Source organism: Cardiocondyla obscurior, linkage group LG09 (genome assembly GCF_019399895.1).
Source record: "Cardiocondyla obscurior isolate alpha-2009 linkage group LG09, Cobs3.1, whole genome shotgun sequence".
Taxonomy (NCBI): Eukaryota; Metazoa; Arthropoda; class Insecta; order Hymenoptera; family Formicidae; genus Cardiocondyla; species Cardiocondyla obscurior.
In genome coordinates this window covers 4,809,762-4,836,471 of record NC_091872.1, presented here as the reverse complement: position 1 = coordinate 4,836,471, position 26,710 = coordinate 4,809,762, and the positions used below count along the sequence as shown (strand labels likewise).

The 26,710-nt window shown below is 43.7% G+C and overlaps 1 protein-coding gene across 1 annotated transcript in view; it reads left to right on the top strand.

Annotated features, from left to right (window-relative positions):
• The window catches only part of Scgdelta (sarcoglycan delta), a 176,974-nt gene that overhangs the window by 110,797 nt on the left and 39,467 nt on the right, over positions 1 to 26,710 (top strand). Inside the window, exon 3 of the mRNA XM_070661642.1 lies at positions 5,953 to 6,011. Coding sequence (XP_070517743.1) covers positions 5,953 to 6,011 — 59 coding nt within the window. The remainder of the gene's footprint in view (positions 1 to 5,952; positions 6,012 to 26,710) is intronic.

Genomic DNA, 26,710 nt, shown 5'->3' with positions numbered 1-26,710 from the left:
TTTATTTAGCGGAGCTGCTGGAAAAATTGCCGCGGCCAACTGTCAGCATACGGCTAGAGCGAAAGCTAAGAATATGAGATATCCATTATGTTTTAGTCATAATATTATTCTTTCATTCTCCAACGAGGTTTGCACTTTCGACGTAGACTTATTTTTACGCGAAGAACGCAAACGATAAAAAGAAAATGAGAGAGAGGAAGAGAGAGAGAGTCGGACACGTCTGCGAAAGATGTAATCTGGTTGTAAGATAATAGAGTTGCTTGGGCATAATAAAACGGTAACAAAGGGCCCACCTCGTCCTTCATTCTAATCAAATAAACGACAGTGTCTAAGGGCTCCGCTAGGGTGGAGCAATCAATCAGCGACGGGCGCAGTGCCAATAAGCTCCGGAGTTTTCTATTAACAAGATTACTTTTCTCGGAGAATTCGGTAGTTCAAACGGCCGTGCGCGACTCGGTTCCGCTCGACAGCGCTCTCGAATCGGCGGAGATTGAAACGCCACGATTCGCGCCGACAGTCCGTCGCGTTCGAAATATTTCTGCGCCAACGGGATTCTGCCCGGTTGTCAAAATACGACACCAGAAAATCCGGTGTTTCCATCCGGTCGCCAGCGAAAAAAGAAGTGAAAAAAGACGCGCGATGCGCGCAACGAGGGATAAAGAGTTGTCGGACCGAGGCGGCGCTACCCCGGGCCCAGAAACGTCGCCCCTTTTAAACCCGACACCCTTGAGCGCGTGTTTTAAGCAAACTAATACCTATCGGGTGTATCGCGAGCGGAAGAACGGCCGCGAGGGTGAAAGGGGTAATAAAAAAAAAAAAAAAAAAAAAAAAAAGCGACATGTAAAGCGGCGTGTCGGACAGAAAAAGAGCCGGGCCTCACGCGCGGTGCAAGGGTGGTTTACTAGCGAGCGTGTTAATTAAACAAAAAGCCACCCCGTATACCAAGCTAATTAGAGAGTGGCTCTCTCTAACCCGCGCGCGCGCGTACTTTGCTTCAAAAATATTTTCCGGCTGCATATTTGCTCGTGCTTCGAGCCTTTCTCCTCCGTCTCTTCTGTTTCCTCGTTCTTCGCCCGCCACTTCTGCGTATATGGACCGCGCTGCGCAACCCCTTTTTTTTCCTCCCTTTTCCCTTCATCCCGCCCACTTCATTCTTCTCTTCCCTAGCCGGCGGTATTTGAGACTTTACGGATGTCGATCTCGGTTTTCGTGTACGTCAGTGCTGGTACGGTAACTCGCGCGGTAAACAAATCTATAGATTGAAAATGGAGGAAGAGGAAAAGGAAGAGAGAACAAGTGATAAAAAGATAGAGTTTTGAAAGAGAAAAAAAAAAAAATACTGATCAACACAGTTTCCAATTGTGGAATAAAAAATACATTACAACGGTAAAATGGAATGAAAAGGAAATAGATGGTATTGCAAGTAAATATAACAAAATTACATGCTGCAGAGAGAAATGTGAAAGCATAGAAACGAACATTTCGAACGCTTGTAAAAGGCGCAAAATGTGTTTTGCAGTTTCAGTTCGCGCTAACGGTTTGCCAAACTTTAACGTAAGACCGTGTCTCGTCGATTTAGTATAAACCGTGCCAAACGCTCTGAAAAATGCGGAGATGTTAATCAAGCGATTAGCGTTACATCTGTTCGAAATTCCGCGAGTTTTATTAAAACGCGCCTGTTTAAGAGACGGCAGGATAAATCGCGAAAAGTCGTCCGCGCTATTAATCAGCGAGAGATTTCCGTTTACCGCGCCAGTTTCACGACTACGGAACCGCCGAGGCGGACGAGATATATCGGCCTAAGCGGCTCGCGGCGCCTAATTGAAAATAGGTGCTTTAACCTAAATGCACTGTACAACGGCTACGTTTCACTCGATTTAAGTACTCGGTTTGGCGGCGGTGGCAGATTTAGGGCGCGAGCGGAGTAACCGCGATTAGAATCCGCTAACGCGGCCGCAAACAAACACCGCGAACGAGCACACGAATGTCCGTTCGTCGAGCGTGCGCCAATCGAGATGTGGAAGAGGAGACCAGATAGAAACAGAGAGAAAGGCAAAGAGAAAGAGAGATGGCGAAAGCAAGAGAGAGAGAGAGAGAAATGGCCGGTGAGAGAATCGGTTGGAATGAAACATCTGCGATCGGATTAACGGAGAACATCGGCAACACTTCCAGGTGATTAGGCTGATGCCACCATCGATCCTAAGTCCGCGCTTACAGCCGCATATCAGCTCTATATGGAGCAGTTCGCTGCTGACAATTCGCGGCCGCAGGAACGACGGAACTCGCTCCCCGAGTTCGGTTTCCTGCTTCCGAAAATCTACACCCAGCACGTACAACATTGTACAAATATTTATTCGCGATGCCCGACCTATCTTTGTCTCCCGTGGGAATTTCTTCTTAGACGCGTTAAAGACGACGAAGCTACGTGCTGTTGATTCTCCTTCGTGGAATTTTCTTCTCCTCCTACGTATATTGTGCTTGCACAGTTAATAAGGTCTACATGTATATTCCGCGATTACTTGAAAATACTGTAATAAGTGTAAGAAATAAAAAAAATGTTGCTACCATTTATTTGAACTGTATCGTTATGTACATACATGTTTGCGGAATAAAAATAAAATTTTCTCGAGGCAATTTCGATCAAATATTTTTAAGAACTCCAACATCCAAACGGAAATAAGAAAATTCCTGACATTCTGAAACTTTCAACCTTTTCGAACAGCAAATATTTTCTTGCCATGTAAAGTCGGACATTGTGCACCGATAATAGATAATAAATAAACAAAACAAAACAAAAAAGCGCATTTTTTTTTCTAATTATATGCGATAAAATAAAAAATATTCTCTCTTAAACGCTAAAGCAAAAACGCGAAGAGACTCAATGCTCTTTGACGCTCGACGCGCTGCATAATCGCAGATGAATCCGTAGCGCTCGCCGGAGACAAAAGAGACTGGGACCGTGGTAGGATGAGGGTGCGTAATCCGTCGGAACTCGGAGAAAAATTAGCGACTCGCCTGCGGGACGACTAGGTGAGAAAAAACGGAGCGGAAGAACGACGCGGCGCGGAACGGAACGCACCATCCGCTCTGTCGCCATATATTTCGCCGTCGGTGCGGTTGTACACGCGACGCCACTTTAACCCGCCGTCGTTTCAGCCCTCTTTGTCTCCGCACTGACCCCTCTCGGCCGCTTTCTGTCGCCCAAGTAAACTATAAACGTGGACCTATGGACTAGTGTATTTCGGTACGGAGGCACTAGAACCCGGTGGATGATGTTCTTCTCTCCTCGCATTTCCATTCTTCATTTATCTTACCATCTTGCCGTTTCTCCCCGGCGAAAGCCGGGAGGCAGAGAAGACGGACCGCCGGCAAGGTGGAGGGAAAGAAAAAGAGAGAGAGAGAGAAAGAGAGAAAGAGAGAGAGAAAAAGAACGAAAAACGAGAGGGAGAGACCTCATTCTCGTCGTCGTCTTCTTCTTGTTCTTCACTCTCATCTGAGACTTCCCTCCCGAAGGGGTGGAGGGGGGAAAGAACGGATGATAGTGATTCCCGTGCCAAGAGCTACTCGTTCGGGCCAAGCACAACTTGGCCGAGGCACAATCGAGTGAAAGTCGCGTCGCGTCTTTCGCCAAGGGGCGACTTCCGGGACGCGCGTAAGTTAGAAAAGGGGAGAGAGAAAAAGGGACACTTAACTCGAGCGGAGTGAAAGTCGGAAAACCGGTAGAAAATAAGGACAAATTGACCGTTCCCGGACGGATGGGACGAAGAATTCACTTCGGTGCGGATTGCGCGGCACAGCGACAGCGGCGTCGGAGAATAGCGACGGAGAAGAGCACGGTGACTGAGTGCTGATCTTAGATTGTGGACGGGATGAGACTTACGACGAGCAGACGGTCGCTACTCGGGGCTGCATTACGAGATAAATGTTCGCGCGGTGGGTAAGTCGCGAACGAGTGATAAGCCGATAAGCAGCGCGATTAATCCCGGCGTGACGATTGTGGGATCGGAATTGGCTATTTCGGAAAGAACGATAATAATGCCGGCGCGAAATCGCCGCGATTATTCACATAATTTATTTATTGAAAATAGAGTGCTTGAATTCACCGAGAGAAAGCCCGCCGATTCGCTTTGATCGTACGCGCCGTAATTTCTTAAATGCAACGAAAGCTACGGCATTAATCGCAGAGCATTGTCCCGGCGATTAATATCTCGTAACGTCATAGTATCCCTCCCGCAACAGATGTCAAAGCTCACGATTACAGCGATATAATCGGCGCGGTCAAATCGTCCGCGGGATCGGACGAGTAGTCAAATGCGCTCGACAATCATTTACTTTAACTGATCGATCAAACTGATTTCCAACTTCGTTAACCCGCCATAATAGATATATATATTGCGCAACACCGCAATACATGTACGGCACGTATAATTAGACATAGTTTTAAATCGACGTTCATCGAGTGGGTGGCGTAACGAGCGGACGCGCGCGGGCTGGCTGTAGGGAGCGCGTCCCTTCGTTCTGGTTCCAGAACCGTTCAATTTCCGCGGGTTGATTGAAATGAAATAATCATTATTGTTCGTACCATGATCATCTACGATACGCGGTTCCATCGCGCGCCGCGGCCGCCTGGTATTTATAATGACCATTGTTTCCAAACGCACGAATTTCCATAACTGGTAATTCGATTGTCGCGGTATAACCGCGTTTACAATTTGCGCCGGAATAACATCTATTCGCATCGAGCTCGGTGACTAACTGACAGAAAAGAAAAATGAAAAGACGCGGAAGGAAAGAAAAAAAAGAAGAAAAAAAAAAAAAAGAGGGAAAAATCTGACCAGCACGAGAGAAGCGCGCGATTTTTCCGAACGCGATATCGCGAAGGGCAAGAGAGGGTTTTTGCTCCGTTTGATCTTTTCTACTTTGATAATCGCGCCGATAGCGGTCGATGATACGAACACGCCGTCTACGAAACGTAATTGCATCATCGATAACGCACAGCCGCCCCTGCGCTTTAATGTTTGCCTTTCCGGCGAGCGAGACGATAGCCCGAGGGGGCACCCGTGAGCTGTCTGAGCGTAATGAAGGAATTTATGACGCGAATTGCTCGATGAAAATATATTGCTATCACCTCGCGGTGGTCAGACGCCCCTCCGGCTCCATCTCCGCCTTTTGCGTCGATGTTGTCTCTTTTTTTCCCCACCGCTTCCGCGTTTTAATCGACATAAATTCTAATTACCTCGCCGCGCAATGCGTTCTCGCGAAATCCCTTGGATTCCATTTGTTGTCTAAGTTGTTACACGCTTTCGCAACGTATTGTTCGCAAACTAACTCGCGCTACCGACGCTCTGGAGCCATCGTCATCGTCATCGTAACTGTTTCACACGACTGATTTATTTACGCTCGACGCACGTGTTCGCGAGAAGGGTTCTGTTTCCAAGAATATTATTTCGCGAACGACAACGGCGACTAACTTGACGCCCGGGTGTCGTCATTTTGACGTAATTAAGCGCCGCGCATTTACGGTTGCGTCGCGAATACAATGGGACGACAGCCGGGCGACACTCGAAGATCCTGCGACGTCGACACGACGATGATCGGTTCGGTTGATCCGGGTTAATCTCTCAAGTGTCACCAGCTGTCTCGGCGCAAACTTGATCTGAGAGGTTGATCGTGTCAGCGGCACCTCTTTCTATTGTTTTAATCACGTCTTTGCCTTCATTCAAAATATAAATCAGAATTTTTAAACGTTCGTGTACCACTTTTGTTTATTCTCCCTTTACAATGTATTTTATCTCTTTTCAGTTCGTTTAAATAAATCCTTCTTTTTTTTGCGCTGTCGCGTTTTAGTTATTGTTGTGTAAAAATACGGATAAAATTTGCAAGATTCTTTCGCTGTCTACCATAAACCGCGAGAATCGGGGTCTTCATTACGCGTCTCATTCTTTGTTGCAGACCGGAAACAGTTACAAATCGCCAGAGGAATCGCCGCACACGGAGCACGGCAGACTGAGGTGAGTGAAAACAAACTACATACCGCTGCAAGCGCGCAACAAAGCCGAAGAAATAACAAATGCAACCCCGGCGAGGTTATTACCAAAGGAAACAGGCACTCGGATAAAAATACGCGAGTCGACGAAGGTAGACTTTTACCGTCACAATGATCAAAATGCCTGTGGCAAAAGCGATGCGTGCTCCGCGAATTGCAAATCATAATTTGCCGCAGCGTGTGCTCGCAAATTTCTCGCGTCGTCTATCTCAGTTCGACTAATTAACCGCGAAATGTGCGGCGGATATAGAACACCGCTGAGACTGTTTTGACACAATTTTGGGGCGCAGGTGGACCGCGCCCAAGTCTCCGACGGAGTAAGATATATTTCAGAACCCGCCTTCCTCGGCGGTACGTCGAATACGTGATTCGTGACGCGTGTCGTCCGTAAGTTGCGCGCGGAGTCAAACGCTAAAATTGCCGGGCGAATTCCTGCGATACTTGAGACAGTGCCAGGTCGACGTCGCGCAAAATACGCTTTGCAGAAACGAAGAAGCAGAGCGTATGTCACGACGCGAGGTGAGACGTTACTCTGACGTGGCGCAGATCGACTTCTAATGTGGGCCGCAGTCATCTCGCCGTTAATGCAGGCGCGATTATAGGACGATTTGTGTAACAATGCTTAAAGTGCCGTAGCCGGGGAATATTTACGGCGCTCTCGCAGCACTAGTAAAATATAATTCTCATCGAATACGAATCAGCCGACGGGAATTTAAATAATCTATTCTAAATATGACGTAACTGACAAAAATAAGAGAACGGCCGGGATATTGTAAACCCGACTTGCGATGGTATCACATAACACGAAAGTATCAATCCCCGTTGATGCGAAACGAAATTGAAATTTAAACGGAGATGCCCCGAAATGCGTTCCATAAAAACGGCGGATAGAAAAACTATCATCGTTCCCGCACGCGTTCCGTTGCCGTAGGTGGGAGGATTTTACCGGACTAAGGAAATCTCATCCACTATACGTTCTATATCGGTGATGGCCGGTATATTCACGTCTCGTAACCCGGATACCCGTTCCTTCGGCTGTTCTAAAAATGCGGTATCTCGGTATCGTTTTGCACCACCATCGACGCCCACGCTCCCAGTCGAAAATTCTTCAAAGCCGCCCAATTCCGAAAAGCACTTTGTCACGTTAAATTTCATACTGCGAATTTACCGCGTCTCCTTATATTCTTCAAGTTTTATTTTTTTTCTTTTTTTTTTTTTACCTCGGCGCAAAGACGAATGCATATTTTAAATCAATCGGACTGAGTGCACCAGAGTCATTCGCTTTATTAACGTGAATAATTCCCGAATTGAATACCTGATACTATTACAGACATCGTATCGAGAAATTGTCAAGCGACATAAAGGCACAGATTTTTAGAGAATCGTCCGCCGCAAAATTTACTGCGACCGAAGTCGATTTATTTCGCCCGAAGGGAAGAGGCATCGCGATTGCCGAATATTCATGCATCTGGCATGCAGTTTTTTCTTTTTTTTTTACCCCTTTTTTTTTATTATGTACCGGTTGAAAAAGTTAGCCGACCGAATGAACAGTCAGTCGGCAAGATCTATAATCGATTGACAGCCTGTCGCACGTGCAACGCGTTTTTTTTTTTTTATTTTTCCATTGCCGGTCGCCGGCAATTATGTGATGCTAGGATTGATCCAATTCGAAATCGAGCTGGCACATTAAATCCGCCTCGTTCGACCGAAATGTGCATCCATCTTGCCGTTACGAGCAACGGCGCTATTTCCCGCTCGATTGCGATACTTTTAATGGGGAATCGGAGCGTTTCGTGTCGGTGGTAATGTAACTTCGACGGAAGCCGGGGCGGATGGGAACGATTATCTTTCATTACACCTGCGATTCCCAGGTACAATGTGTTCCAATTAATTGAGGGGCGTGGAGATGCGAGATGAGCGTGCATATCAATAACGGATATACCGCACCTTTTTGCGATAAACGGTCTCCGTCAATTGATATTATTACGAGATTAGTTCCGTAAAGTAATAAAATATGCTTATCAAAATAATGGAAAGATTTTTCGCCATCTCCCCTTTGCTCTCGGCTTCTACAGTCGTTGTAGCTTAAATATCTTTCTAATAATAGACAGTGAAATGAAGTCTCGTTTGTTAATTCGTCCAAAAATAGTATATCGGTATATCGATGCATCTCTAACGAAAAATATTTTTTTAATAGTATTTAAAATGGATTTTTTAACAAATTTTAAAAGTTAATTTCTCTCTGATATGTGATTTATAATATCGAATTAGACCGACATTTGACGCGGCAGAACGACTTTTACGGCTCGTAGACGACGTCGTTAACGGCGCTCGCGATCGTAAGACCCGAAGAATCAATATTGTTCAAGTCCGTCATATCGGGAAGGATAGTAAAACTTTACGTTCGAATTCAAGGAGGAAGAAAGCGCTCTTATCAGGCACGCGGTAAAATACCGCGACTCGCGATCGTCTATTACGTCGTCGACCCGGTGATAAATGAATGAATGAAAGAGCCCAGCAGGATTCCGCAATTCCTGTCTCCGTGCTGGCCTTTTCACGCGGAAGTCTTTCGTTGTTCCGTTCCTCTGTTCTCTCACGTAAATAATTCGACGAAATGGAGTTAATCGATCAACCGTGCTCTTTCCGCCTTCTCCCCCGATATTTGCGGTTACACGAAAATCTTCAATATTCGCGCAAGATTATTTTTCGCCTCGTCGAAATGGATAATGAAACGAGAGAGAAGAGAAAATATGCTTAACCATTTGTCGCGAAGAGACTGTCGGATCTTCGCAAAATGGTAATTACACGAGGAAATAATATCCCGATGGTATTTGGTTTCTCTCTGATTTCGAGCTGCAAGTTATCATAATTTAACAATCGCAGTGCCGCTCGTCGGGCAGGGCTGTTTAGTATCTATCCGTTGCGTTATCAAACCTCCCCATTCGCGGGGGGGAGGAGGAGGAGGAGAGGGTGTGTGAATCGTCCGTAACTTCGCATCGACCGCGCTCGTACGCGCGCTTATACATTCTGTCGGGCGATGGGGGAAACGGGGGCAGGGGGGAGTGGGTTTGAAACGCGCGAGGCGTGAAACGCAAACTAGCGCAACAACCAGCCGCGAGTCACAAGGTGCGAGCGTGTCAAATTCGCGGGCCATATTGCGGTATTGCGGGCAAAGGCGCCGCACGCCGCGCCGTCAGCGCTTACGCCTGTTCGTTATACAAATCTCTCGTTTGTATTCAATCCGCTGACGCTTATTTTATGACAGCGAGCCCGATGCGATTTCCCGATAATCCGAGTCACTCGCACCCGGCCCGAAAGGATAATCCTTTAAGTGCCGTACAATTTTCTCACATCTTGTAAGTCCCGCGCCGCGCGTGAGATTTTTATTTTACCCGCGCGGGAACACGATCACGGCGTGAGTCTCGTATCACTTTCCGACGATTTAGAGGCTGAATTCAAAACTCGATTTTCACGCAGCAAGAACTTTACAACGATCGTGTATTATCGTGTCATATCAGAAAGAAGAAAAAAAACTTATTTAAAAAATGGATGAGTTTTGGTCTACTTAAATCTAAATAAGAAAGAAAGGAAAAAAAAAAAAAGAAAAATTAAATTTGCCATTTTTTTTTTTCCAAAATTGTTCAAATTCAGAAACAATTGAGTGACGTTACGCAACAATGGCGGGATATTACGAGAGCTAACATATCGTGAGAGAATTCGCAGATGAGGAGAAAATGTGCTTGCGACCACTCGACTCTTTCAAAGTTGTAGTCGTTCCACGCCAATGTACGTAATTGGCTGCCGACGCCGCGAACTTTTAATTGGTTCTAGCCGTCCGTTTCGGCTTCGGTCCGATGATTTTTCATCCTGGCGCGGCCGACAATCGGCGTCAAAAATAATAAGTGACGTGCCGCGGCGGGTCGGCTCTCACGACGAGAATCGAGTTAATCAGATTTTCGTGCAAGAAATACGCGCAGGGATGTTACCGGGTTAATTAATGCCGCAGTACCAATTATACGCGAGCGCACGTAATTAATAACGAAATATTAATGACAATGGGCCGCGTAATAACAACTAGAAAATTTACAAATGCCACTCGTCGAGCATTAACGGATCACCGTTGATACGTCGGCGAACGGACGAGACGATAATCATTACGAGGCTTTTGTTGTAATAACGGGATTATCATCTCGTTATCAAGTGATGTTTTTCAATTCGCAATCGATGGATGGATGGACGGAAATTAATGAGTTGGCGCGCGCGCGCTCTTATCTGCGCTACTCGTTGATTCAGGTAACCAAGGATCGGTCCTTGAATTCCTCTCCAAAGCCGAGTACCTATCAGTAGATACCTCGAACTGCGGTCGATCGGATTGAAAGAAAATACTATGATATTATTTTTAGCATCATTTCGCACCTACGTTAACTAACCACGGTTTCCCTTTGAACTCGTTTCTCTCTTTGATACGTATAAACGCTTTCGAATGATTATATTTAACACAAAAGAACAGCACTCGTGTTTTATTTAAACAGACAGAGATTTATGTCTTCCATTCGACCTAAATAAGTAAATGTATAAATAGAAAATGAAGGAATTAATAATTTATTTGAAAATATATAAGATTAAAGCCGCTTAAATAGAATGAGACAATTTAGAACGCCTTTTATTGTACTGTGTATGTAATTAAAATATGTGATTTTTTTTTTTTAATAGAATTTAGTTTATCTCGCTATTTTACTGCCGCCATAGGTGATTTTATATCGCAACTTTATGACTTTATTTTTACAGGAGTCATTTCGCCCTATGAGTACAGACCGTGTAAATCACCGTCGTGCTATCGGTCATTTCGCAAATACATGCGATTGCCGTCCTATATATGTAACACACATTTTCCACGCAGTATTTGCCATATAGTCGGCGCAACGTAATTGAAGCATTCAAAAGTTTTTGGACCCCCGCTCGGCGCGTTACATCTGTCGACCGTGTCCGTGAGTTCATATTTATTTTGCAAAGTTACGCACGACGATATTGTTTCATCTATCCAGAATTGGTGCCCTGCCGGAATACGTTTCTGCTGCGAGTGTTTTAATTAAAACGTTTTAATTTTGGAAAACTTTTGAGATAAACGTAAACCTATAACTCGACATCAGCAGCGTTTCACTGTGACTGTATCAGGGAATTCTACCTGGTGAACCGATACGCCGTTCAACATATGACGAAAAATGCACGAAAAGCGCCCAAATTAACTAGACGTATTAAATTATCTATACCTCCACGCGTGACAATTTCCCCAATGCAGTGAACCGTGACACAGTTTACATTGCCGGTCATAAATTTATGATCTAACAAGAAACTAAAATTAGCGGAGATACGCGCCTTACCATTGCCATCGTCGCCGACAATGTGAATACTGCAGAACACATTTAACGGGATTAACTTTCGAGTGCGCTCGTCTTCTGGCTTGCTGCCAGCACAAACACGACGACTTTCACTTCTGTTTATTTGAGACTTCGTGATTTTCTTTAATTTTTGCCGACTCGACTTGGGAGATCAATCTTAATATTTTATGAAAATGACATTGTGACAGAAATTACTCGCGAGAAATTTTGCGCAAATTAAAACTGCTTCTTGTATAATCTTGCCCAATAAACTATTTTCTTGAAATTTATTTGAAATTTAATATTATTGACGTGTGCAAATATTACTTAATGATATTAACAAAGTAAAAATGTATTTTTCATTTTAGTGACCCGATAATTATTGTAATCCTATAAAATATTTTTGTATTTTGGCATAAAAAGAATTTTTATTAATTTCTTATTGGAAATCTTAAAAAGATGTTGATTTTATTCAATTTGTTAGATCTTGTTTAACTGATAAATTTATTTAGAATTGTCTGTATAGCACGTAGGTCGGTAAATAATAAACGCGGAAGGCATTCACCTATCGATACTCCGGTGGCTTGCTTCCAAGTTAAACTCGACGATTTTCCCGTGAATACGCGATGCTGGTATAATAGTTTCCGCGTCGTAGAAACAACGGACGTGAGGATGAACAAAATGTAATCTCGACCATACACACCGATTTCGCTTCATATCTGATAACAAGCATAAGCGACATATGGTAATTGTCTCCATTTTTGCTTCAAGCGAAACCGGCGCATTTAAAGTTATATACGGAGGTACCTAACAAATATGGTTTCTTTTACGCAATAAAATTTTCGTTCAATAAAATTATATCGCAAAAAAAAAATTTCTTGAATTGAATATTAAAATTATCACTGTAATGCTTGTACATGAATATTGTTTTTTTCATTGCCAACAATTTTTTTTTAGCAATAAAATGTTTATAAAAAAAAATTTATATTTTTTTAATTCAGATACTAATCCCATGCAAAAAGTATTTTCAATATAATTCGAATACCTTATTTCGTTATTATCGAACTATCACGCGGTTGTGTATCGAATGACACAGCGCCGATAGTCGCCATGCTCGCCTCGCCAGAGCGTATCCAATTTCCCTAGTGGCGCGATTTCACGTCGGAAAATAGCGTACTTCGCAAACAGCGAATTTTTACACGACAAGCCAGCCGAGCCAGCCACCGCACCGGCTTTTCTCCGGTCCGGGAAACTCGAGAACTTGGCGGATAAACTCGCCGCACGCGCAACGTCGCGTGAAAGGACGCGGGCCTAGCTTGGTAGTATCATCTCGACATAAAATATGGATTATTCCGGATATTTGCATTCGGCAAACAAGCCGACGACGAGTCGCGGACTCAAGTTTGCCGAAGTTCGACGGAAAACTTTTTCCCTTCGCGGTTCCAGTAATTATCGAATTGTTTGGCGTCTCGAGTCGTCAATTTCGAAGCGAAATGAACTCCTAATCGGCAGGCCATCGATCGACATCTTTAAAGCCTCGCGAAAATATGCCAATCTCCTTGCCCGGCCGGTTCGTTACAGAATCACCCCTGAAACTTTCTTCAAAACCGCCAGGCCGACAAATTACGCTGAAATATTACCTTGTTTGGAATATCAAATTTTCCGAAATGGGCATCCGCGCGTTGAATGACGCAAATTATTTGTTCGCCGGACGTTCGCGTCATTATTCTCGAAAATTTTTCAACATTTAACTGTCTATTCACTCGCGCAAGGGTGGGTACGGGTCTCTCGGGCCGCCTGCTAATAGATCAGAATCGATTTGCCGGCGGCCGTTGATATTAATCATTTTAATCGAGCTATTGTTCGTGCGGCGAGAACGTCGGAGTAAAGAGCGATTACGTTAAGCCCTTAATCGATCGCGTTACCGTTATTCGAACGATCAGCATCATCGTCGCGATATTATTATCCGGAGCCCGATAGTGCGAGCGCGCGCTCGCGCACCATCGAACGGTGCGGATTGACGTTTCGTTGTTGACCGCGGAATCACGCGAAATTTATATCGACGAGCATATTGTCAGGCGGCACGGCAAGCGATCGAGCATGTCGAGGAGGCACGGAAATAATTGTTATTGCTAGCGACAAGCCGCGTGTAACGTCGACGAGATTCCATCACATGCGAGAGCGGTGCATGATTTGCGCGCTTTCGTTCGCTTTGGATGCTGGAATGTCCGATCTTTAACCGCGGTACCAATTTATTCTCTCCTGTCGCTTCCCATTTTTGTATGCGATGCACTCGCGTGTTTCAAAACGCGGCTCGCGTGAGAGAATAAACGCGTATCAAGCTAAGTGGGGAGATTAGAATGCGAGTTCGCTAAAGCCGGAATTTACTAATAGTCCACGGAGAGAATCGTATATATCAGTGCCGTTAACTAGTTGCTATTACGAGACGTAATGCTATTTGCAATTTCTACATGCATAGCTGGCACCGCGAATGCCATCCTAACCAGCATCGTCGATTTTCCAAACTTTGCGCGAATTTATAACGTGGTCAGTGGATTCCAATTAATTTCCCTCCTGACGAATACCCCGTTTGCGCTATGATATTCAGTAATAAATGGACAAAACTTTAAAAAGGATATCAATATTGCTGCAGATAACTTTAATTAAATGCATACTACGATATTAAATTGCCGAAAATAAATATTTCTTTTTAATATTTTATTAAAATTATGTTTTTTTTTAAAAACGAATAAAGTACGAATAATTTAAAGTTAATATTTTCTACTATCTATTTTTTTTTTAAAGTAGATTTATATGGCATTACACTTTATTGGTTTGCTCACGCACCGTGCGGACTCGAGGTACTTTTATTTTATTCGCTTCACTTTTTCCTAGGCACAGAAAACACATTCCGGCCTTTCTATGTCTTCATTTGTGGCATGTATAGAGAATACGTCAATATGCCGCAATGTAGGTACTGATTTTATTTGAACGTTTCGGAATTGTCAGTCGGGATGTACGCTCGAGTCGCGGGATAACGGAAACTTCCGCGCGGCAAAAACGACAAATTGCACCCTTGTCACGAATACACAATTTTCCGTACCCGGAGAATTAAATATTCATCCGAAGACCCGTGTCTTATATTTCAAGATATAGATGAAACCGGAAGAATCACAGCTACGTGACGGCATACATACGACTGGATTACATTTCGCATGCAAACCACACGCGGTAATCATAAGCTCGAGCTAAACCATCTACCCGCTTCGATTTTCCATCTTCAAACTTTTCCCCCTGACATTGTAGCTATCTCCCCTTCCTCCGCGTACATCTTTTTCTGCACGCACGCGATTGTTTCTTCCCTCTTGACGATATCTGTTACCGTTGGAATAAATCGTGAAAGAGGGGTCCGACGATGGGGTAGGTCGCAGATTTCTTTCCTCAGTTCGTTCGTGGTCGCGCGCGAGAGATTGTGCCCGATATAGAAAGAGAGAAGAGAACGGAGAAAAAACGCGAAGAGTCAGGCGTGCGAACGGGATAGGGAAAGTCTTTGCTCGCAAATGGACTCGGATAGGCGCGCTTTGTGCGAAAATGAAAAAGTCACGAAGGCGGAAAGTAAGGACGTACATATATACGCATAGGCATAAATATGTGCGCCACGAGCGGCGAGAGAAAGAGGGAAAGAGAGAGGTAGAGAGAAAGTAGAAATAAATTCGTTGCACTCCGAGGACCGATATGATACGCCAAGAAAATATACCGCCGCTCTGGAAATCGATACCACTGTCAACCTGTCCGCATCTTTCGCCGCGTTACGGAGGATACGCGAGGAGCAAGTTCCGCGCTATCGTTATTCCGGCGAAAGATGACACGGAACCCGCGACGCCGAGCAATACGACTACTTTCGAGATCTTCGTTTCGAGGCGGTCGGTAACGATAAAGTGTGATAACGAGCCGAAAGGAAGAAGTCAAAAGTTCGCTTCCAATTTAATCAATCAACCCTTCAGCAAACGCCCGGAGTGTACTTTACATCTCAAGCTTTTTTTCATCTCGGGAAAATAAATTTTTCCCCCTTGCCAGAAAACTTTAAATTTAAAGATCTAATTTGCTTATACGGTTTAAGATGAGTACAACAATAAATTTATAATTATTTTTAAAATGAATAATTAAACAAAATAATACAAATTAATAAACAATACGTTATTTAAAATACGTAAATGTTTCTAAACTAAAACGACACGCTGCGCTGTTAAAATTTAAGTAATTAACGTAATGTTCAAAATATTGCTGTAACACATCAGAAATTTCAATAAAACATCGCCGTGTGTCGCATGCTGTCGCAGCTCGGGGCAGTCCGGCTAATAAATCGGGGGAAACATTCGGTCATAAAGAAAATGGAGTTGTCGCGAGCTCCGCGCGCGGCAGACAGGAGAGGAAGAATTTGTCGACACTCAAGTGCCATTTCCTCGGCGGTATCGGCACGACGGGCCGTTTGATAACCTACGCTATGCAATCGCCATTTTAGTGTCCCTTCATATGTCGTGGGGCTTCCACACACGGCCGTATGAATATGCAATATTTCTCAACTCCATGGAGAAGTTACGCGTTGTATTCTACAATGTGTGCATGTATATAAATATACGTGCATACTCATATAAATATATATATATATATATATATATATATATATATATATATATAAATATATATGTATACTTCTGAATAAACCAGACCTTTCATCTCTCGTGGCATGACTGCATGTATGCATGTATCTTCCTTCTATGCCGCTCTTACTCATACCGGAGTGTGCAAAGCGAGAAGCGCGGTGAGTTTTCGTCCGCGGAGGAATGACAATACGATTATTTATCTTACACCTTTTGAAATCTTGATCCTAAATCACGCCCGAACCTCCGTTTCACCCACCACCTCCGTCCCGAGGCGGCAGCGGACGCTACGTCCAAGAAAAGCCCTATCTTTATCGCGCGTTTAACGTTGAATGCGGCCGCATAACTTTAGATTTCGTATATCTAATGAGGGTGCGGCATCATTAATGCAAATTTGGGACGGACGTTAGAAAACCGCGCTGAAACGTAGTTAACACGAGAAATAATTAGCGCTCGTATGTAAAGGATAGTAATATTCCCTCCCATGGAGATCCAATGCACGTCGATCTATTTTTTTTTAACCGCCGTAAAATGTTTTTTAAACGTTTAACTATCTTTTGTGACGCAAGTGTGTACACAAATAAAAATTTTCGTGCAAATATGGGTCATGTAACAGCGCGGATGAAAAATGCATACCAATTAAAAAAGCGTTTTGAACTATTAGAACAATCTGGCAAAACTGTTTATCTCGACATGCGAGCCGTTGGCTTTATGCTTCCGAATAAAGAGATCGCGGTGGAAAAATTGAGGGCGGACGCGAAACAACCTCCGTGTTTCACCCGGCAGCGGTACCTTCTCGAGCATCGACTGCCGACGGGGAAACGGGGCGCACCAGGTGTCTGTTCTTACTACTGAGACCCGACGGCATCACTCTCGGAAACGGCGCGCACTCGTCTTCCGCTTCCGACCCGCGTTACTTCCCGCGCTCTCCCCCTCCGTTTGATCAACTCCCGACTTTTTACATTCGCAACGATCACGAATCGTACAAAGAGACGTTCTTTATCTGTCGCCGTTCGCCTCCCGCTCCCCCGTCACGGAATTTTTCTATTTCTCGCTGCACTCCGCCTACTTTCGAGCGGGCGCCTCGTTCTGGAAATAAAGGATCTCGCGACCCCGGAGGAAAACCTCAATCAGGAAACACACCGGGTGACGTCGTGAATATTGGAAAATTGGAAATCGGTTAACCCCCGCTCGCCCCCCGACATCCGCCGACCACCCACTTGGTACGAGCCGTCGCTGCTTACCGGGGTCGCCAAACGATGCAGAGTGCGCGCCGTAAAATTAATTTGTAACTAATTAAATTTTCATCCGGAATCTTCGCGAGATTCTGACGATAAAACTCATATTACGAATTAAACAACGCAACTACTATTTAAATCGATTTAAAGCTTTGCATAAAAGTAAGATATGTTCTTAGAACAGTACTGTTTTGTCTATGCTGCTGGCACTTTATTCTATTCTTTTGTGTAATTATATATTTCAGTTTTATCTGCGGATTATTATACATCATGTACATCATAAGCTTCCATTTTCCAAGAATGGGTATACATTGCGGGAATGATACTGCAAAGTTACGAGAGGCAAGACAGAGTGGCCATTAGCGAAGTTGTAAATAGATTCCATCTCGGGTATGCCAATAGCACGAGCGAAATATCTACAAGCCCCGGCGAAAAATTCTTGGGTACTTCGTGGAGTTAAGGTGAAATCGCTCAAGATATTCCGAGATTTCTCTACCGTCGCGCGCGGCGAAGATTCTGTTTCGTAAAAGCCCCCGGATGTATCCCGCGTCTTGTAAGTATATAAGTTCGCGTTCAATCGATAAAGCGGCTCCTCCAATGTTGACGAAAATATACTGTAGAAAGTGGAAGTAAAATAAATGGGATAGGATCGCGACACTGCGCACCGATGGTGCGAGCCCGACGAGGAAAGGACGGAGGTGGAGATGCAAGATGCACAGGATCATTGCCGGGAAGAACAGGCTTCGCTAGATTTATTCCTCGTCCCTATTGAGACACGATCGTTTATATTCCCCGGAATAGATATTCGCATCGGGTCCCATCTCGAGCCGTACTTCTCAAATGCGTGTTCGCCGTATGCCACGATTCCCGAATACGACGCGTACGAGATGGCGGGCGGGACGGGAACGTCCTGGGAATTGGATGTTAACACTCGTCTTCGACGTACCGTGATTTGTCGAATCGCTCGACTTTCGATTGCCTGCCGCACGGATAACTCATGCAACGCGGACGAGTTTTCGATGTGCTAATACCTCAGATTTGTTGACTCGCGCGCTCTCCGATCGCGACATCAATTCCTTTTGTAAAACTAAATGTTCCGTGTTGAACGATATATATTCTATAAACGTTCCCAGATTTTTAGAAAAGTATCACACCGGGTTATATGTGTCAATGAACGTCGAGATCTACACATGCGATAAATCGTTTATTCTTTTTTAATGAATTCTGGTGCAATTTTTTTTTTTTAACACTATAATCACAACAAATATATATTTAGCTGTTATAATAAATTAATTCGTTACAATGCTAGCTAAATAATTTATACAACAACGAAGTATTTGCCGCATTTTTCCTGTATGAATTGCCCGAAGCACAAAATCGAGAAGAGTAAGGGATCGCAGGATTCACGCTAAATTACAAAGATAAATTAATATTTCAGGAAACACCCTAGCTGCTTTTATATTACAATGCTTCGAGCTTAAATCCAATTTTGGTCTAGACAGATAGCCGCCTCATTAAACAACTCTTGCTCGCGCCCTTCATACGTTCAAACTTGTACAAACGTATACACGGAATGCAACTGCGGTTTGAAACAGAATTATTGTACAATTTGAATCAACATGCCCTAAAATTTTTTTTTTTTGAATGCACGATCGGGATCTAAAATTATGCAATGAATTAATTAAAACACGTCAAATTAAATTACCCTTGTTTAAATCCGTAGCTTTTATTGAATTCAACGCGAATAACCAATTTGATCTTACAACCCAGAGAAGTCGAATGTATTTATGACGTGGTAAAGGGACACGTGCGCCGGTGACGCGAAAGGGCGACAGACGATACGAAAAGCTCCCGTGGGTACGCATTATCATCCCTAAGCATTACTTCGGGTAAAGGTACCTTGTTCGTGGAGTGCCCTCCTTGTGTGTGCACACACATCGCTCACTATACGGCACGGTACACGTGTACAAGAGCCGCATAACGCGAGATTTCCATGGGAATGCGGCCAGCAGGGTTGAGTTTGCATCCGAAAGATAACCCTTGGACGGACCCGCGGTCTTTGTGTGCGCTCGGTTTACATCGATCTACATACTGGCGGAGGAAGAGGAGGTAGAGGCGGAAGGGAAGGTCATTGTATCGGTGCTCGAGCATCTTCGCGAGAAACTGTCGCCGCTGTTAATCTCCGTTACTCTACTCCGACCGCCCTTTGATTCGGTTGTAACGCTCGGTTAGTTGACGCAGTTATGATCGGTTATGGTTGGATATTATTGCATAACGAATTAACACGTTTACAAATGCGCTTTTTCCACACGTTTGAATTTATAACTTGACACCTTTCTTCGTTCCTTCATTTCGTCTGTTTTGATTTTTATTAATTTAACAATTGCAGCTCTATTTATTTTACGAAGCTGAAGACCTTTTGATGTAAAATATTTAAGCTTTATACGTTATTAACATCCGGCACGTATAAATTTATAACGCCGGCGTTCAAGCACCGATGTGACAAGACACTTAAATGTCCGGGGCATTTAATATTTGCAGATATCTCACGCGCTTTATTTTATCGCGCATTAAAAAACCATTCGCAGCAACGTATGGACCGCCATTCTTCCCGCGCGTTATTGCCGGCGCGGCATTTTTTTTACCAAGCGCGGACGATGGTCAGAGATAAATACTCAGGATCGAAATTGAATCGTGCACACGTCGTTTTGTACGCGAAATAGTTTTGCGAGCGCAAATGGTAATTGGTGTTTATTTGACGTTCGGTTTTCGTGCGCCCGAAGCGACGCGTGATGCGACGGCGCGTGAACTTATGAACGTTTTGGTTCGGTTCGCGGCACCGTGTAACGATATTGTGCTGCAGACGAGCTGTCACGGGACCGAGCTCGCAGCCCTGAAATACTGACAATGCGAAACTTTGCTGCCGCCGCGGCTGGGACGCGCTTAAACGCCGATGCCGCTCATTATGTGTGCAAAGTGAAATTGACACTTGCGTAAGTCGGCGCCATTTCGCGTCATAAATGTTCTGATATTTAATTTACACAAAAAAAAATAAAATAAAATAAAATACACATTACTAAAAAGTACGTATTTTAAACCATAAGCATTTACCATAAAATAATTTTTCTCAAGTGCAAAATTAAAATTTTTTTCCCTTATCTATTCGTTTACTTTTAGCGATTTTTTTATTTACGCATTCTTGTTTGATGTCAAAAATTTTTGCATGTTTAAAGAAAGGCGAATTTGATAAAAATCATATGCACGTCTTCTTATAAGAAAATATTGTGTTGAAGACCGCATTTGTTGAGGGTCGGGTTAAGCTTGAACGCCGAGCGTTCAAATGGACGCTATCAAGAAACAGTGTTGATACCGCAATTACCGGGACGGCCATAAACTCGAGATAAATGGCATTTAGGACTTTATTCTTCCTAAAGAAAGTTAAGCGAGAAATGTGCCCGAGAGAAAACCGCGAAGAAACAAAATAGTAATGAACGAGAGAAGTGGATGAAAGAAAGGGCGGGTGTAATACTCGGGAGGGATATGTCGGCGGATGATTGAGAGAAAAGGTCTTTCTCCTCATTTCTAATGTCAGTTGAAGTCTTGGATTATACGTATTACTCCACAAATGCCACGAGTGACGTTTGTTGAAAGTTTTTACGACGCTATGTCCATAACTTAGTAGGAAAGTGACATTAAAATTTTTAACACTTAGAAATAATGCAGTGATAAAAAAACGATGCAATAATATAATCTTCCTGCTGATTTAATTTTCAACGAAGTTGAATTTGACACAGATAAAAATATTTCTTTAAAGCTGTTATACATATATTAATTATTAATGCAACTGTAAACTAAATTGAAATTAAAAGAGTTCCGATTACATGTTGCACAATTTGATAACGTATAATATAGATAAATCTAGGGAATATTTAATACATGCGTACTATTCTCGCTTTCGTAATACTAAAACTTTGAAATTTATTTTGGATATCTTCGTTTAATTAACATTCAAGCGAAATTCCCGAAGCCATAAATTCCGTCGAGACCGCCGCGATACACGTCACCTTTAATATCGAGACGGGGGAAGAGAAGGGACGTACTCGAGGACGTATTCGTAAGGGAGGATAGCGAGCGACGGGTGTGTGGCGCAAGATGGATACCGGACCGGCATCTCGCAGTGAAACTTTTAGAATCTCCGGAGAACGAGGACGGGTATACGTCAGTACATTTCGCATTCCCTATTCCCGCGGGCTCTCGCTCACTCTTCCTCTCTTCTTGCCCGCCGTTTCTCGCCTCTTTTTTTTTTTCTTCTTCTCCTTCGTCCTCTTCTTTTCCTCCACCCTTTCTCATCGTCGCTTGTATCCGGTTAGAAAGGAAGAAGCACGATCTAAGATACGCTGCAGCCAGCGCGCGGCAAGCGATGCTGTTGCTGTCGCTGCTGCTGTTGCTATCGGTTGGCTGGTTGGCTGATGGTACCGATGTTGCTGATGGCTCCTCCGCATACCGCGAAGAACATAGACCTCAAGCCAGAGGAAAAGAGAGCGAGAGAGAGCGAGGGAATGGAAAAGAAAGGAGATAAAGCGAAAGAGTAAAAATAAAGAGAAAAAATAAAGTTTGCGGCAGTATGCTGATACTTCAACCTCGGCAACGCAGGTGCGGTGTATAGGTCATGCACTCTCTGTCTTCATCCCTCCCGATTTACTTTCTTTCTCCCTTTACCTCGTCACGAAGTGCGAGCTTGTGCTTACGCTCGACGCGCTCACCGAACTTCCTGCCTAAATAAAGTGCAGCTCGATGCACGGAGGTTGCCGCCTGGTGGATATTTAGCTACAGCGTCCTTTCGCTCGTCTAATCGAATAGGGACCGACTTTTCCAAATTTCGAACGACTTAAATGTAGTTTTTGAGTAACAGAAAGTTCTTTATAATTTATGTTCTTTAAATTTATAATATCTCAAGAAATAATCTTCTAATTGTCTAATATATTAATCAATCATTAAATAAATCAAATTATATACATATATTATAAATGGTTAAATTTAATAATAAATTGTATAAAATTAATTAATGAGTGGCACTTTGTTAAGTGAATTAATTTCTAAAGTTGTTATCGTTATTTAATTAGAGAAATGAAGAGTTTTATGACTAATTCGGATTCGGCAGTTTCGCTCTCGTATTTCATCGGGTCGCCCTTTCAATTGCCGCGTGGCACGATTTTATTTCCTCGCTGAGTGCGAGCCGGTAATTAGGTGGCGTGTACAAATTTGTTAACTCTTCGGAAGGTTAATGGCGTACCAGACACCGCCAAAGGGCGCTCTTCCGCGTCTTTGTCTCTTCCCGTCAACTTCGAATTATTCAACCTCGCAGAATCACTGTCGAGCACCAACAGTCGTGAATTAATTCAACTCTCGTGACTCGCGCGTAGAAATATCGCCCGTGGAATTCTCATCACGAAGATAAAGCTCAGTCAACCGGGTTGAATAATAAAATAAGACGGCAATGCTTGGAATATTATATGTCGTATTAAACCGAGCGGATGACGAACAAAAATATGTATTTTTATCTGCGGATCGAATTAACTCGGAAAGAAAGAAAAAAAAAACTTAAAATGTGAATTACCGAGAGAAATAAATATATATTTTTAATATTCATATATTTTTTTTCCCAATACATTTAACCACATTTAAATTTCAAATTCTCAGTGCAGATAAAAATTTCAAGCTTATTTTAAAATCTATTTTCTTATTTTTATTATTTTTTACCGAGCAGAAAAATTCGAGATGTAACAATATTCAAGAGAGAAATCTAGAAGTATGGTATATTACGGTTGGACATACGATGTGTCTGTTAGAAGGCCTATTTGCAACCCTTAGCATTGTGTACAGTTGGCAAGTTGCCACTGGAAATTCCTGCGGAAGCGGTTCGCCACTTGGTCGTAGGGACGACTGGATAAACCGAATTAAACGAGAAGTCTCTGTATTAGATGGGAGTTTGTTATTATCACGCCCTGCCGATCCGGTAATCTCACCAAGTGCTCGTTAACGACGATTTCAGTATTGGCACTTTGCAGAAATGAAAAATCAATATGGGAAAGGCGCGCGCCGGAGTCGGAGATAATGAAATTCTTTGGCAAATCCGCGCGATTTTCTGGTCGGCGTCCCCGCTCTCGTCGGGGCTGTTTGCATTTTGCATTTTCTCGTTGAAAATTATCAGCGAATACGACAGAAACTACATTCGTGGCAGCGGACATCGGGGTGGCTTAATAAATTTTAAATAGCATAGCATTGTTCGATGATAACAGAATTCTCGCCGAATTCGTGATGACAACGCTGATCTGTTGAATTATACCAGGGACCGTCGGTGATGCGATGACAAAATTATTACGTATGGCTCGCGACTTCGTTTTCATTAAATTGGATTACATTTTATTGCATACAACGAATGCGAAATTACATGTCCGCTCGCGCGAATGTGTTAATTACATCGCATCGCGAACAATGGATTCCCGTAATAGACAAACTGATTAAACGGCGCATATTTATAAATGTTATTTAACCAGTGTAATTATTTGTTATATTAATGCGTCAAATAGATCCCGGCAACCATAAGTAACTCGTTAGAGGCGGGATATTATAGTGTATTAAATTAATAATAACCAGAATGCCTCGTGCTCTCTCCGACGCCGAAAGAATTCACCTGCGCCGCACCGCAATCTACATTACTCTCGCTGCAACGAGGTCAGGGATTTTTTTTTATATATGTTTGCCCACGAAATATTTTTCTCCCGCGGTCGTGACGGTTCGTAATATTTCCGGAAATTCGAAAAATTTCGGCGGCGTAAAAGAGAGAGATTTCGGGAATGGAAAGCTTTGACCAAAGCAATCCCAAAGAAATTTTCTGAAAATCGACGGGCGAACGAGAAGCGAGCGAGGGATGTGTATACGCCTTACGAGGTGGGCCACGGTTTAAAGGCAAATACGTCAAGGTTGAGTGGCCAGCGGATAGGAGCACGAGAGGCACAAGATTCACAAAGCGCGGAGAATTTCTTTGGCGCTCCGCTGCGGCGATAGCGACGGCTGTCCAGCTAGTAACCGTCCTTTTCTACTTGCCGGCGCCATCGTACGCTCTTTCTACTACCGGTCCAACCTTTCTACCCTCCGGCATCGTCCATCTTTCTCAACGCATTTTATTAAATAAATACCTGAGCCTTTTGCGCTGCAGGCACGCGCACGTGCGCGTGGACTGCCGCTAATAGAAAAGCGGCTCTTTTACTCTGCACGGTTGCAAAGGGAAAACATGATGAGCTGTTGCGCTTTGTGCAACTTTTTCCACCCACCCTTGTGCCCGCCGCGAAAGGAGAACACGGAGAAAGGAACGCGGTTTGGATCCCCGGAATCCGCAGCGATCGGCGCCCTGAGCGCGTCGTCGTCGTTGCATATTAATCGTTCTTGCGCTTCACCGCACGGTCGCAATCTCAGCCTTGTTCGAGGCTCAAAAAAAAATTTTTTCTTTTTTTTATTTTTAAATCCGGACTTTAGAGCGTTTGAGTTTCTGGAAGACAAACGAGCTCCCTTGGGACGGGCAGATTTTATGCGGCAGGAATTCGAAATTATGTCTGATTTTTAAATAATAAAAGCCTCGATACAAAAGTTTTCTATCAAAATGACAAATTAATAAACGGCTGTAAAGTAACAGGGATTTGCATTCCGACAGTAATCTAAAAACGATGAAATTGCGAGTGTAGAACTAGTTGTAAAGTCACCGCGAATTTTGATGCCGGTGACAAGAGCTATGAACGGTAAACGTCAATAGCAATCCCGCGGATTAACTTATCATCTAGAATTTTTTTTATCAAGTGAACGTATTGACATTGTCGATATGAAATGCGTTCTCCCCGTAGCGCGAAATACTGATACGTCTTCCCCACTCGCAAACGCGAATTGCGTTAATTGAATTGTACATCGGCCGTCACGCGTGCACGCCGCTAAAAGCGCGCTTGGCGAACATTTACAAACAATGTTGAGCTAAACGTTGCATACATCGAACATGATACACAACGGTCGGGCAGGTGCCGCGGTTTGTATTTTAGTATCACGAGTGCACGAATATTAAGCATTTATTGGCCTGTCTACAAATAGCCGACAATACGATAATCGGCGATACGTTCATTTATCGTGATATCGCGATGCTTGTTTATGCTTGTAAACGCACCGAAATGACAAACGTGGGTGGTCGTTTAATTCAGCTAATCCGCCGACATAAATCCGACTAACCTCTTGATTCGGAATGAGGTGCCAAATAATATCCGCCGATTTTTAATTATCGATTATATGAAATATTAATTTCAACTTTCTGTTCTCATTTTTTTTCAACATCTAATTAATCATTTTATTATTTATTTTTTTTTTAAGAGCAAAATAAGACGGTTGTACAAACTAAAAAATTTATTTAAAGAAGAAAGACCGAAAAGTTTTCAGCAAGATTGCATGTCGCATTTGCTGAGTTTGCATTTCGCGAGATTCGAATTTTGTGATGAGGAAGCAATGCTATCATGTGTACCTGAACGTCATAATATAGAACGTAGAAAACATTTGCAGTTGTATCGAATGCATTCGCAACTAGACGAGTAACTTTAATGTGCCCGACTATCTTCCACCGACGAAATAGAAGCTCAAATCGTAGGAACAGTTACGAATGAGAACGGAAAAACATCCCAGTAAAGACGGCATGTGGGAATATGGGAGAGATCGGGGAACGGGGGAAAACTTAGACGACACCGCGTAGAAAGGAGAATAGTGATTGAATGCACGACCCCGGGAGTAAGAATCGTTTCTCGAAACTATCATACGTAGAGCGAACTGCACCGGCTTTGTCCGCGCGATGGTAAACGATCCGTTCCCTCCCTTTCTCCCTCTTGTCCTCTTCCCCTTTCACTCTTTATAGCGAGCCGGTAATAGCGAGTTGGTACCATGACCACATCCGGTCCGAGGAAAGGGAGCGAATATACCGTTCCGGGGAATTTGTCCGTTTCATTTACCGCGAGATATTTCGGCTCCGGCCATACGAGTAGAAAGGCGGCCGGAAGTTATATCGCGTTTATATTGCGAGATGAACTTCGACGGCGCTCTTCCGCGACTGAGATTTTCCATCCGACAAAGCTTCTTTCTCGGCTTTTTCCTCTGACCAGGCGAGCTCGGCGGTACGGGACCGAAGAGAAGCGTTTTCGGGCTGAGTTTTCGGACGGAGAACTCCTTCCGCGCGCGTACTCGTCCTCGCGACCCGAGATTCCCTCTTCGTCATCCCTATTGCGAATCCGTTTCTGCGCGCCTATTGTCGTAGTTCTCATTGTGCGTCGTACTTACGAACGAATTCGTGGAACGAAGGTTTCT